This window comes from Corvus kubaryi, unplaced genomic scaffold, assembly GCF_017639235.1.
Source record: "Corvus kubaryi isolate FWS band 111438036 unplaced genomic scaffold, C.kubaryi_AGA036_p1.0 37219, whole genome shotgun sequence".
Lineage (NCBI taxonomy): Eukaryota > Metazoa > Chordata > Aves > Passeriformes > Corvidae > Corvus > Corvus kubaryi.
This window is the reverse complement of record NW_024581062.1, coordinates 169,460-182,589: the sequence shown is the minus strand read 5'-3', so window position 1 is coordinate 182,589 and position 13,130 is coordinate 169,460. Positions and strand designations below refer to the sequence as shown.

The 13,130-nt window shown below is 61.8% G+C and overlaps 4 protein-coding genes across 4 annotated transcripts; 3 read left to right on the top strand and 1 right to left on the bottom strand.

Annotated features, from left to right (window-relative positions):
• On the bottom strand, nt 1-5,854 carry CPSF7 (cleavage and polyadenylation specific factor 7; the record flags this gene model as incomplete). Its single annotated transcript, XM_042022673.1, is given in 7 exon segments — nt 1-136; nt 138-306; nt 1,536-1,681; nt 1,927-2,030; nt 2,467-2,685; nt 5,041-5,161; nt 5,783-5,854. Coding segments are annotated over 6 exon segments (828 nt in total), but the record flags the coding sequence as incomplete, so codon positions are not given.
• SDHAF2 (succinate dehydrogenase complex assembly factor 2) lies at nt 5,821-7,814 on the top strand. The gene is made up of 4 exons (XM_042022628.1): nt 5,821-5,907; nt 6,404-6,612; nt 7,338-7,447; nt 7,528-7,814. The coding sequence occupies exons 1-4, from the start codon at nt 5,893-5,895 to the stop codon at nt 7,656-7,658; spliced, it is 465 nt and encodes a 154-aa protein (XP_041878562.1). The 5' UTR covers nt 5,821-5,892; the 3' UTR covers nt 7,659-7,814.
• Nucleotides 7,815-7,910: 96 nt separating this feature from the next.
• Nucleotides 7,911-10,120, top strand: LOC121661949. Its single transcript, XM_042022623.1, has 7 exons — nt 7,911-8,440; nt 8,520-8,731; nt 9,251-9,330; nt 9,407-9,457; nt 9,594-9,674; nt 9,749-9,821; nt 9,901-10,120. The coding sequence occupies exons 1-7, from the start codon at nt 8,154-8,156 to the stop codon at nt 10,029-10,031; spliced, it is 915 nt and encodes a 304-aa protein (XP_041878557.1). The 5' UTR covers nt 7,911-8,153; the 3' UTR covers nt 10,032-10,120.
• A 717-nt stretch (nt 10,121-10,837) lies between these two features.
• LRRC10B (leucine rich repeat containing 10B) lies at nt 10,838-12,924 on the top strand. Its single transcript, XM_042022622.1, has one exon. The coding sequence runs from the start codon at nt 10,923-10,925 to the stop codon at nt 11,772-11,774; it is 852 nt and encodes a 283-aa protein (XP_041878556.1). The 5' UTR covers nt 10,838-10,922; the 3' UTR covers nt 11,775-12,924.
• Nucleotides 12,925-13,130: the final 206 nt, after the last annotated feature.

Sequence of the window (13,130 nt, the reverse complement as noted above, 5' to 3'; positions counted from 1 at the left end):
GGGGGGCACGGCCCCCGGGGGGGGCACGGCCAGGGGCGGGGGCAGCCGGGGCGGCGGCGGCAGCAGGTGCTGGTAGGGAATTCCGGGAGGAGGCGGAGGGACTCCGAAAGCGGAGGAGAGGGGAGGCGGGGGGGGGCATGGGAGGGGGGGGCAGCCCCATGAGGGGCAGCGCGGGGGGGCGGCTGAAGAAGGACAGGACCGAGGGGGGCTTCTCCATGCGGGCGGGGGGCAGCGCGTTCTCCGTCGGCGTCGCCCGGCCGTCCACCGCGTCCACGGAGTCCCGGGAGTGGGCCCGCGGCGGCACACCTGGAAGTGGCACGGGGAAAGAGCTGTGAGGTGCAGCTGGAGGGCGTCCAGGTCTCCGAGACCTCCTGCTCCTCCTCTTCCTCCCACCCCCGGAGGGCTGGAGGTGCCCAGAGAGAGATCCAGCCGGTCACACGTAGCCTCCGCTTCCATGTGTTTTTCCAAGAGGGGCCCAGCTCTCCAGCAGGACCCCGCACGGCGCCCTGGGGACAGGCAGGTCACAGGGACAGGAGCCAAAAGCCGCAAGGAATGGTGAGAGATCCCCAAAGGCATCCAAAGACCCGGAGAGCCTGAGATCCACACATGGATTTGGGAAGGCCCAAGCGTGGAGGAACACGAGGGGACAGAACCCAAGTGCTGACAGCAACGGAGCTGCTGCCGGAGGAAGGAAAACTCAGCACTGCAAGAGGGACAAGAAGCCTTGCTCTATCCAAAGAGGCTTCGAGGATGAGACAGAAGGGGTGTGACAGGAGCCACAGCTCCCAGCGGTGCCAAAGGCTGCATGGGAACTCCGCTGTGCCCTGGGGGCAGCCGGAACTCGGCCCAGGGAACACTCCCTGCTCCACCAAAACTCCAGGGCAGGTCGGGACACAGCCTAAGCACCAAGCAGCCGATCCCCTCGGGCACCGGAGCCAAAGGAAGGGAGCGAAGCAACTCTGCTGGGAAGCGGCGGGGGGGGGGTTTCCTTGCACAAAACATGCCAAGGGAGCTACAACGACCAGAGCTGGCCAAGACCTCCTCGGACACGCTCCTGCCAGGACAATCCCTGCGGATCCCGTCGCATCACTGCGGAGTGAGGCCAGGACCACCTATCGCCATTGAGGGACGCCCACGGCCAGGCCCCAGCTGGAATATTCCTCCAGTGTTGGGCACCTTACCTCCGCAGGGATGGAAAAATTCTGGAGCAGATCCAGAGAGGAGCTACTAATAGATATGGAGGGTCTTAGCTATGCTGAGAGCCTGAAGAGCTTAAGCCCATTCAGTTTGGAGAGGAGGAGGAGGAGGCTACGAGGGATCTTCGCAGTGTGGGAGCACCTAAAAGGGGATCATAAAGACTCGGGTCAGGAGCTAATCCGGCTCAGGAACGGGAAAAACAACCCCCAGACGCTCCTGGCAGGGTCTCCCCCCATCCCGAGGGCTCACTGGGCTGGGCCTGGCAGCTGATCCGGGGGGGATTTGGGACGTGTGTGAGGTGGAACCCCCCGCCCGCGTCGCGCCGGCGCCGCACTCACGTTTGCGAGCCTGAGCCTCGAACTGCGACAGGTTCTGCCGGGTCGCCAGCCTCACCTCCACCTTGTCTCCGTTCAGGATCTTCCCGGGAAGCAGCTCCAGGAGTTTATGGACCGAGTTCTCGGAGGCAACCACCACCTCCGCATACCTGTGCAGGAGAGAGGGGGATTCAGCCCTGATCCCGCTGCAGAGACCCCCCAGGACCCTCCTCCTGATCCCATCCCGCCGTTCCACGCTCCCTCCTCGCTTTTCCATGCTCTTTGGGACTCTCCACGAATCCCCTGTGCCAGGCAGGAAAAGCGCCGGCTGCTCCCTCACCCTCCACAAAACAACGGATGATGCGGTGAGAGCCTGGCTCCCGCCATTCCCAGCCCAAATCCCATGGGCTCTCACCCCTTGGATTGGCCATTGGCTCGGTTCTCCGCGAACTTCAGCTCCACCACGTCGTAGACTCCGACGGAGCGGATGGTCTGGATCAGCTGCTGGTCAGTCGTCCACTGAGGGCACAGGGAACAGGCTGGTGTCCATCTGTGTGTCCCCAGTGTCCCCCACCCACCTGAGGAATGTCACCCCCAGAGAGCTTAAAATCATCCTTGGGAATGGATAATAGAGCCACGTTCTCCGGACAAGACAGAGCCTTCCCAAAACTGTCCCTGCATCTGTGAGCAGAAGGCAACGCGGGAGCACACCCCGAAGTGCCGGCTCCGGAGAGGCACCGGCGGATACCCCAGCCCAGAAGCTCCTCAGGGATACAAATCCCTCTTCCCTGAGGATCACAAAGCTGAGCCCAGCTCACAATCCAGCTCAGGACACTGGGACAACACGGATTGAGGAGGAGCAGCCCCCTCAAAATCCCTGCCAGTCCCCTAGAGAGCCCAGCAGCCCCTCCGAGGTTCACCAGGAATCCCAAATTTCCCGGGAAGATGAACTCACCCAGGAGAAGCTGCCGACGTAGACGGCGGCCCTCTTGTTCCGGAGCCCGCTGTAGGTGTACAGGATGGCCGGGGGTTTGCTGTTGGGCTTGGGAGACGGCTCCTGACGGATCTCTGGAGGCGCTTCCGAGCTGCTGGAACGCTTTTCCTGGGGCTGGGAGCTGGCTGCTAACACGTCGTCGTACAGATCCATCTGGTCAGCATTACTGAACTCCGGGTCCTGCCGGGAAAACGCCGTGAGATCCCGGCTTGGGAAGGGCTCGGGAAGGCTCCTTTGCTGTTTCCAAACCTGATGTCCCAATTCCCAAGTCGAATTTCCAAGTCGAGTCCAAAGGTTTAAGGCCCAAATGGGTCTGTGCACAGCTGGGAATTACGGCCACCCCTCGGCTGGGCAATCCCAAAAACCAGGGTGATGGGCTCCGATTTCACAGAAACGTGGAATGGTTTGGAATAAGGACCTTAAGGATCATCCCATCCCACCCCCCTGCCATGGGACACCTTCCACTAGCCCAGGTTGCTCTAAGCCCCGTCCAAGCTGGCCTGGAGCACTTCCAGGGATGGGGCAGCCACAGCTTCCCTGGGAAATCCATTCCAGGGCCTCACCATCCTCAGAGGGAAGAAATTCTTCTCAGTATCCCATCTGACCCCCAACTGAGCTCCAGCACATCCCAAGGATCAGCCCACTTGGATCCCCCACAACAGGACAAGACGCTGTTGCCACCAGGAAGAAATTCCCAATTTGGAGGGCAGGAATTCAGCAGTGGAAAACCAAATGCCCTCCAGGGATGAGCCTCTCGCTCCTTGGCAACACATGCTTCCCAAAAATCCAACGTGGGAATTGCACACCCACCTCAAACCATGCCCAGCACCCCAAACTCGCTCATTTTTGGGAAAAAACCCTTTTTAAGGTAGGAGCTCCCACATGTTGGGTCCCTCCCCTCGGCAGAGGAAGCTCAGGAAGCTCCAGAGCTGGGAATTCCAGCGTGTCCTAGATCTGCCTCCCAATTCCCACTCTGTCCAGGGCTATATTTAATTTGGAGTGTCCAGCAGGTGCTATGTTCTTTATGGATCCCAGTTCCTCGCCTGGATTGTGCCGTGTTTCATCCCACAAAGTCACTTGGTGAGGATCCATGCCCCGGGAGCTGCTGTACCATAAAAACCAGAGGTTCTGCTCCCAAATTTTGGATTCCAGGCAGTTTGGACAATGATTTCTATTGGAGACTGAGGGTCAGGGAATTGCAAACATCCCGCTGGGAGCTGGACAGGGAAGGATGCTCAGCACACAGCTTTCCAAGGATCGTGGAAATGGGGAAATCCACAAAATCCAACCCTTTTCCCTCTCCCTGAACTTTTGTATCCAGCTCTTTCCACGGAGCTGATAAAAGAAGGATTTGAAGAGGGAGCTGTAGTTTTGTGTTCATTCCCAAAAAAAGCTCCAGTGTTTGGTTAATCTGACTCCCACGCTCCCACCTCCACCAGGAGCCTTTGGACACAGCCCAAGGCTGGAAGATTCCCGCCTGGAAGTTTCAGAAAGTCAAGAGCAAAAATAGGAAGGAGGGGCAAGAGGAGGAATCCCTTGGAATCCCTCAGTTCTGCTTCAGCTTGGGAGATTTTAGGGATTCTCCTGCTCCCGATCCATGCATGGTGAGCGGAGGTGCGCAGGGACGAGGCCGGGCACTGTTAGTGGGAATCACCACATGGGATTGTGGGATTTGGAATTACACTGGCATCCCTGGAGTGCTGCAGGGACACCACAGCACCTCCCCACTGCTTTGATCCCACCGTGGACTCACTCTGGGTTTCCTCCTGGCACACATCCCAAAGGGAGCGACACTGGCCTGGATCATCATTCCAGCTTTGAGAATCCTCCGGCCGCTTGCTCTTCCCAGGAAATTCCGTGGGATATTCTCACCCAATATCCAGAAGAAGCTTTTCTTCATCCCTCCAGGAGCTCATAAGAATTCTTTTCTCCATGGTGATTCCTTCCTCCTGGTGCTTCGCTTCCAGTTTCCATGACTTTTCCTCTTGCCAACTTCCCTTCGCAGGCTTTCCGTGGCAGTTTCTAATTTTCCAACATCTGCCTTCACACTTGCTTTCCCACATCCATGAACTCCCTAAAATCTGCTCCTCCAACACCCCCTTCCTTCATCATTTCCTCCTGTGAATCCCAGATATTCCTGGGATGGGACAAGCGGCACGGGAACAGCGAGTCCCCGCGCAGCTTCCCAGCCTGGGTGATCCCATGGGTTTGGCTCTCGGCATCCCCTCACTGTGTAATTCCCTGGAAGTGCCTCTTCCAGCTGGAATTCCTCATCTTTCCAACCAGGACACAGCTAAACCCTTAAATCCCAAACATTCCGTGACCAGCCAAGTGTCACAGCCCACAGGGAAACCCTTTAATCACAGCTGCAGGTGGCAGCCACCCAGATTTGGGAACGATCGGGAACGATCCTTCCCTTTTCCCAGCCACACCAGTTGCATCTTCCACCGGGATGAGGTGCAGGACACTGGGATCTCTTCCCAAAAAAAAAAGGGGGGCGGGGGGGGAGATCTGCACCCCCATCCCACCCCTCACCTGGGTGAACTCCTCGTCGGCGTAGATGTCAATCAGATCCACTCCCTCGGACATATTTCCAGAGGCGGGAAAAGCGGGAGCCCGGGCTGGGACCGGGCGGAGCCGGGACACGGAAGGTGCTCTGGGAAGGGGGGACGGGGACGGGGCAGGGGGACAGTGAGGCCTTGGGGACACGCTGGGGGTGTCCCCTCAGATCCCTGTGCCCCCCAAATCCCGTTTCCTCACCCCAGTCCCTGTGTCCCCCTAAATCCTCTCTTCCCTCCAAATCCCTGTGTGCCCCCAAATCGTCTCTTCCCCCTAAATCCCTTCCTCCCTCCAAATCCCTGTGCCCCCCTAAATCCCTTCTACCTCCTAAATCCCCTCTGCCTCTCAAATCTCACGTCCCCCCCCAAATCCCCGTGTCCCCCTGAATCCCCTCTGCTCCCCAAATCCCTGTGCCCCCCCCCAAATCCCATTTCCTTCCAAATCCCGTGTCCCCCGAAATCCTTCTGCCCCCCCTCCAAATCCCTGTTTCCCCCCTCCCAGGATCCCCCACTCCCCCCCCCTCCCCACCCCCCGCGCCGCCCCGTCCCCGCCATATGCGGCCCTGCGGAGCGGCGGGGCCCGGGCTGGGGGGTTTGTGGGCAGGGGGGATGTGAGGGGAGGGGGCGGCGGGTCGCGATATGTCGCGATAGGTCGCGCCCCCCCCACCCCGGGCCCCCCCTCCCCCGATCCCGGCCCCGCGCGCGCCGCCCGCGCTCACCGCCAGCGCCGCCGCGCCCACTTCCGGGCGTGGCCACGCCCACTTCCGGCACGCCCCGCCCCGCACCATCGAGTCGGGAGGGGGCGCGGCCAGAGCGGCGCGCGGCCAAGATGGCGGCGGCCAGGGTGGGGGGAAAGGGGGGAAAACTGGGAGGGGAAAGGGAAGGGAGAAGGAAAGAAACTGGGATAAAAGGGGAGAGAAAGGAGGGAGAGGGGAAAAAAACAGGGTTAAATGGGAGGAAAAGGATAAAAGGGGGAGGGAAAGGGGGGAGAGGGGAAAGAAGTGGGAAAGGGGGGAAAGGAAGGGGAAAAAAAGGCGGGAAAAGGGGGAAGGGGAAAAAGAAGGGAGAAAGGGGGAAGGAAAAGGAGGGGAAAGGGGTGAGTTTGAGGGAAAGGCAGAATGGGGGAAAAATTAGCGTATTGGGGGGAAAAGTGGAGAAAAAGGGGAGAAGGAGAGTCCGAGCAGACAAAAGGGGATTTTGGGGGGAAAAGGGGGGGTTTATGGGATGTGGGCAGCAGAGTTTGGGGGGGTGGGATTGGGACTCGTGTCCAGCAGGATTCGGGGGTCCCTCTGCTGGCACTCCCAGGCCCGACATCGCTGTGCTTTCCCTGCTCCCTCCAGCTCTGCTCCCTGCGCCGGCACCTCCTGCGGCCGCCGGTCCCGCAGCGCGGCTACCGGGGGGATTCCCCCACGGATTCCGGGAAGGACGTGCTGGAGATCCCGCTCCCCCCCTGGCAGGAGCGTCCGGACGAGCCGCTGGACACCAAGAGAGCCCGGCTGCTGTACGAGAGCAGGAAAAGGGGGATGCTGGAAAACTGCATCCTGCTCAGGTGGGCTCGGCTCCGGGTGTTCCAGGTGCTTCCATGAGCAGGGAGGAGTTTGTTGAGGTGGTGCGAAAGTCCTCGGGGTAAATCGCTCCAAGATGTTGCTGGTTCAGGATCCAATGAGCCGGGAGAGCCCAGTGAGCCAAAATCCTTTGGGAAGGATGTACGTAAATCCTGGGACATGTGAACACAGGGCCAGTTGGATTTTGGGATTGAAGGAGAGGTTAGACTCATAGAATCGTGGAATTCTGGAATGGTTTGGGTGGGAAAGGACCTTAAAGACACCATCCACTAGCCCAGGTTGCTCCAAGCCTGGCCTGGAACGCTTCCAGTGATGGGGCAGCCACGGCTTCTCTGGGAAATGCATTCCAGGGCCTCAGCACCCTCCCAGGGAAGAATCTCTTCCCAATATCTCATGTGAACCAGCACATGGAATCCTGGAATGCTTTGGGGTGGACTCACGGATCACCCAGCTGCACCCCCTGCCGTGGGCAGGGACGCCTTCCCCCAGACCAGGTTGCTCCAAGCCCTTATCCAGGCTGGATAAGGGGATTCCAGGGGTGGAGATTCCACAGCTTCTCTGGGAATGCTGTGCTGGTGTTTTCCCACCCACTGAGGTGAGGGGGAGCAGGCTGGGGGTCCGTGTTTTCCAGGATCACGTCGAGCTGGCTGCCATGTCCCAGCTCTTCCTTCATCTCCTGCTCATCCCATCCCAATCCACCCCTCTCCAGCCTCTTTGCCAAGGAAAACCTGGCGCGCATGAGCGAGGAGCAGCTGAACCGCTACGACCGCCTCATCAACGAGCCCAGTAACGACTGGGACATTTATTACTGGGCCACTGGTACGTGTGGCCACGCCCTGGGACACCGGGATGGCACTTTGGGACAGCACGGAGCTGAGTTCTCCCTGTTTTCCCCTCAGAAGCGAAGCCGACGCCGGCGGAATTCGACACCGACGTGATGGCCATGCTGAGGGAATTCGCCAAAAACAGGAACAGGGAGCAGAGGCTCCGGCAGCCGGACCTGGAATATCTGTTTGAGCCGCCACGCTGAGGGAGGGGCCGCCCCTGTCCCCATTCCCTGGAGGAGTGGAAGGACACAGGGCTCCGGACTGACGTTCCCGCCTTCCCCGCGGTTTTCCTCCTCTTCCAGCAGCCTTCGGACACTCGTGGAATGCTGAATAAAGCCGTGGCTACCGGCCCTGCCTGACTGCTGGCCCTGCATTGTGACATCGGGGTCGGGCCCTCGGAGACATTCCCAGCTTGCTGCGGCACATTCCACCTCACTGATATTCGCGATTCCCACCTGCCCCTTTTCCCAGGGCCCCAGTTGGTGACCCCGCCCCGGGGCGGGCGCCGCAGGTCCCGCTTGGAGACGCCGGGACGTTCCCGGTGCCCTCCAGCCACAGCCTCCCGCACTGTCGCCGTTACCAGGAGACAGAGTCGCATTCCACAGCCTGCCCTGCGGGCGGGCCTCGCAGCTCCAGCCATGGCGTAGGGCCGTGCCTCGGGCCGTTCCCGGCGCCAGGGGGCCGTTCCCAGTGCCAGGATGCCGTCCCTGCCGCAGGACTCGCCGGCCACGGGGTTGGGGACGGGATTCCCCGTGGTGAGGGGCCCCCCCTCCGAGCTCATGGGCTTTTATGTCACCACCTACGAGGCGTCCTTTGGGCAGAGGCCCAGGGGGGTACCCCAAAAACTCGAGGGGGGGCGCGTTTTGGGGGCGGAGCCCCCCGGTGACAGGGATGTGCACCCCCTCCTCGGTGTCCACTCCGGCTCGGGATACGTCGCCAACAACTACGCGGCGGTCTCGTCCCTCATCTCCCCGTTCGTGGAGCGGTAGGTCCCTGCTCCTGGAGCCTGGGGGGGAGGGGGGGCACGTTTTGGGATCGCTCCATGACGGCCGTTCCTGCCGCAGCCAGGACACCGACGTGTCCACCACCTCCGAGGACTTCAAGCTCTTCGCGCACCCTGCCTACCAGAGGATCTTGCCGCACTGTGTGGATGAGCTGGAGTGTTGCTATCCCGCTGGCTTCTCCTTTTCCCGCCTCCGTTTTGGGGAGATGAGGGTGCCAAAAGCATCCAGGGAACGCGGCACCTGGAGCCGCTGTGCCGCTCCTGCCCAGCCAGGTATGGTTTTGGGGTCCTGGGATCCCAGGAAAGCTCCCATCACCAGCAGAGTTTTGGGGTGTTGGGAATCTCAGGGAAAGCTCCATCCTTGGAGGGTTTTGGGGTGTTGGGATCGCAGACACAGCTCTGTCCTTAGGAGGAGGGGTTTGGGGTGTTGGGATCACAGGGAAAGCTCCATTCCCAAGAAGTTCTGGGGTCCTGGGGATCCTGGGGAAAGCTCCGTTCTTACGAGGGTTTTGGGGTGTTAGGATTCCCAGGAAACCTCCATCCCCAGGAGGGTTTGGGGTCCTGGGGGTTGCAAGTCCAGCTCCATCATCAGGAAGGTTTTGGGGATATTTGTGGTCCCAGGGCCGCATCCAACTCCAGGGATTTTGGGGTGCCAGTGGTCCCAGAGACCTCAGGAGGTTTGGGGAGTGTTGGAGACCCCCTGCACCCCCCCAGCACAGCGGGGCGGGTGTATCCAGGTGATGCCAGGCCCGGGGGCACAGGGGACATCCCTGCTCCATCTGCTCCCCACAGATGTCCCACAGAGGACGACGGAGCTGTCAGGCTTCACCGGGACCGCCCCCAGGAGTGACCTCACCCTGCCAGAGCAGCCCGTGAGCCCTGTCCCCGCCGTGTCCCCTGTCCCCCCCACCCCTCAGCACCCCAGGGGACACTTTTCCTCTCCCACAGCTCGACTTCAGTGATGCTCGGATGGATTCCTTTCCCTCCATGTGCACCTCTGTAAGCAAAGGGAGGGAGTGGCAAGGGCAGGGGACATCCTGTCCTAGTGCTCCCAGTGCTCCCAGTGGGCTCTGAGGCAGTGGGAGCTGCCAGGGCATGGGAATGAGCAGGATCTCATCCCTGTGTCCCCACACAGCCCCAGCCTGCCATGGGCCACCCCCCGCCCTTCGCCCCCCCGGAGCTCCGAGTGGGACCCAAGGGAGTCACTTCCAGGAAGGTGGGTGCAGCCCTGTCCCCTGTCCCGCTCCCTTTTCCCACGGGACCACGCCCCCAACCCGCTCCGTCCCTCAGGAGCCGTTGTCCTACGCCACTGTCCACAACAAGTACCTGACCCAGCTCTCGCCACTGGCCCCCATAGCACCAGGTGAGTTTGGGGGGGGGGGGATTGCAGCCCCCAGGAGGAGTGGATACCCCCCTCACCGATTCCCCCCTGGGTTTTCCAGGCTGGTGGGCGCAGGCTCCAATTGCCTGGGCGCCGAGATCCGTGGAGGGCATCCAGATCCCACCTCCCAGCGGCTTCAGCACGAACAACCACCCCACCAGCCTGTGGCGCATCGATGAGCCCCTGGCGTGACCCCCCTCAAAAACGTGCTGCCGCATCCCGGGAGTCCATCCTCGGCTTTTCCCAAATCCCCGTGGGAGAAATAAAGACTTTGCGCACGATGCCATTGGATTACCCCCTCGTTTTGGGGATTTCCTGCATCCCAACAGCTGGCAGGAGGGTTTTTGGGAGGTCGGGGGCTGTCACCTGGCCAGCTGCCGCTGGAGGGCTGTACGAGCCCAGCTTTCCGGCTTTCCGAGCCGGCTTTGGGATGACACAGCTGATTTGCTGCAGGAAAATCCAGGCAGGGCTGCGGTGGGAAGCGGGAGGACGAGGACGAACCCCGCAGGGTGGGCAGCCGTGGCAGCGGGGACACTTGGAGAGGTTTCCACCATGTCTTCCCTGGCCATGGGGAAGGGGGTCTGTGCCCCAAAGGGTGGCTCCCTGCAGGGTCCTGGGGGATGCGAGGGATCACAGAGGGACTCCCCACCGGTTTAAGGACCCCCACCCAGTTTAGGCATCCCTACGCAGCCCAGGGAGCCTCACACTCAATTTAGGGACCCCCACCCCAATTTAGGGACCCCACACCCAGTTCAGGGTGAGGACGCTGATGCCAGGCTGCTGGAAAAGGGGCTGGGAATGCTGGGGTGCGAGGGGGTCCTGCCTGCTTTGGGGACAGGGCGGGGCCAGGTAGGGCTCAGGTGGGTCACAGGTAGGGCATGAATGGGGCGCGGTGGGCGTGGGAACGGCGGGGCGGGGCATGAATGGAAAGGGGCGCGGTGGGCGTGGGAACGGCGGGGCGGGGCATGAATGGAAAGGGGCGCGGTCTGCGCCCCGGCGGCGCGGGCTCCCATTGGCTGCGGCGCGTTGCCATGGCTACGGCGTCGCCCCGCCCGCCCCGCCGGGTCCCGGTCCCGGTGCGCGATGGGCAGCGGAGGCTCCTCGGGGCGCGGGGCCCGGCTGGCGGCCGCCGAGGGCCCCGACGGCGTCGAGCAGCGGCTGGAGGTGCGGGGCCGGCAGGTCCCGGCCGAGCTGTGGGCTCAGCAGGGGCTGCGGAAGCTCTACCTGAGCGACGCGGGGCTGCGGGAGGTCCCGGACGAGCTGGCGGAGCTGCAGCACCTGCGGACCCTCGCCCTGGACGGCAACGAGCTGATGGAGGTGCCCGAGGCCGTGTGCGACCTGCCCCGCCTGGCACACCTGTACCTGGGCCGCAACGGGCTGCAGGGGCTGCCGCCCGCCTTCGCCCAGCTCCAGAGCCTGCGCTGCCTCTGGATCGAGGGAAACTTCCTGGCGCACTTCCCCCGCGCCCTCCTGCAGCTGCCGGAGCTGCGCAGCCTCCAGCTGGGGGACAACCGGCTGTGCCGGCTGCCCGCGGCGCTGCCCCGCATGGGCGGCCTGCGGGGGCTCTGGCTCTACGGGAACCGCTTCCAGGAGTTCCCGCCCGTGCTGCTGCGCATGGATCACATCCGCGTCCTCGACCTGGATCGCAACCGCATCGCCAGCTTCCCGGACCTCACCGGCCTCGCTTCCCTGCGCCTCCTGTCCTACGACCACAATCCTGTCCGGGAGCCGCCCTGTGTCGGGGATGAAGTGCAGCTGGTGGGGGACGGGGCGCAGGAATACATGGAAGCGCGGCAGGAGCGGCTGCAGATTCTGCAGCGCCAGGAGGAGGAGGAGGAGGAAGGCACCGAGGCCACCCCGGTATCCCCCGAGGATGGGCTGCAGGATGGGGAGGGGGAATTCGTGGCCCTGACGGGGTCTCCTGAGGAAACGTGAGCCGCTGTCCCCCTGAAGGGGTGCAGAGCCTCCACCTGCCTCCCAAGGAGTTCCCATCCAGGCTGGGAAAGGAGGAAGCTCAGCAGCCACAAAGGAAAACCGACGGTCTGAGGATCAGTGTCATTCAGCAAAGAGTTTTGTCCTGGATCTGCAGGGCCCCCAGCAGTGATCCCACCTACCCCAGGGTGCCTTGGGTTGGGATACAGCCCCCTGTCCTGAGAGGTGATCCCACACTGCCACCCCACAAGCACAGGGACATTCCCGCCCCTCCACCTCCAAAAAATCCTTTCCTCCTGTCCCTATGGGCAGCACAGGGAAACGCAATGCCGGTTGCATCCATTCCATGGGTCCCATCATCCTGAAGAGCCTCGAGGTTTGGGAACAAAGGCACGGACCCTGAGACCCTCATCCTGCTGCTGGAATTGGGCTGGGGGAGAGAATTTTCCACCAGGCTCCTCCTGGCCATGAGGTTTGGGAAGGAGCCGCTGGAAAATCCACCTGGGTCTAAGCACTGCCTGTCTCCAAGCTGGAAAGGGTTTTGCCTCCGTGGGAAGAGGAGGCTCATCCCTGGCACCGTCTGTCCCAAAACAGGTACCAGATCCAGGGCTGACCCCTTACCCTCCCTCTTCCTCTCTCCAAGTGCCTCTTGGACCAAGCTCAGGCAATAAAAAGCACAAATCCAAGGAATTCGGTGTGAGAGAAAGGTGACGGGGACCAGCCTCAGGGAAGGGTTCATTTGGGATCCCTAAAACCCAGCAGCACATCCTGGTGTGCGACCACCAGCTCCTTATTCTGGACATCCAAGGAATCCCGATTCCCTCCTCCCATCCCCAAGCCGAGCCGGTGTGGTGGGAAGCTCGGGGCTCTGAGGTCTGGAGCTCGCTGGAGGTTTCAAACCACGCATCCGCTTTTAACGGCCCTGGATTTGGGTTTGGGGCTGGGAGGCAGCCAGAGCTGCTGCCACATCCGCTCCGGCACCGGCAGGGCGGATGCTGCCGGCTTTTCCCTCCACTTCCTATTCCACAGCGGGAACCACGGCTATTTTGGACACGTGGAGCTTCCTCATCTGCAGGATGGGCAGGAGCTGTCGGTGCCAGCTCCTCCAGGGTAATTTCAGGGATTTGGGGCTTAGCAGGAGCTTGGAATCGGGTCTTCCCAGCAGGTCCAGACTGTCAATCCCTTTTCCCACCCAGGTACCCTTCACTGTGGGGCAGAGCATCCCAGGATCCCAGAACCCACCCTTGGAATTCTGGATGTCTCCCAGCCCTTCGTGCCATCGATCCAGGCGGCTGCTGCTTTATCTGGGAAGACACTGCTGCTAATTAGCAAGGAATTATCCATGATCCCGGGGATGCT

Bases quoted from the DNA above. Each gene is read 5' to 3' on its own strand.
- LRRC10B (XM_042022622.1), top strand. From the start codon at position 10,923: ATGGGCAGCGGAGGCTCCTCGGGGCGCGGGGCCCGGCTGGCGGCCGCC.
- SDHAF2 (XM_042022628.1), top strand. The intron at 6,613-7,337 runs GTGGGCTCGGCT...ACCCCTCTCCAG, and splicing joins GAAAACTGCATCCTGCTCAG to CCTCTTTGCCAAGGAAAACC. The intron at 7,448-7,527 runs GTACGTGTGGCC...TTTTCCCCTCAG, and splicing joins CATTTATTACTGGGCCACTG to AAGCGAAGCCGACGCCGGCG.
- LOC121661949 (XM_042022623.1), top strand. From the start codon at position 8,154: ATGCCGTCCCTGCCGCAGGACTCGCCGGCCACGGGGTTGGGGACGGGA. The intron at 8,732-9,250 runs GTATGGTTTTGG...TGCTCCCCACAG, and splicing joins TGCCGCTCCTGCCCAGCCAG to ATGTCCCACAGAGGACGACG. The intron at 9,675-9,748 runs GTGGGTGCAGCC...TCCGTCCCTCAG, and splicing joins AGGGAGTCACTTCCAGGAAG to GAGCCGTTGTCCTACGCCAC.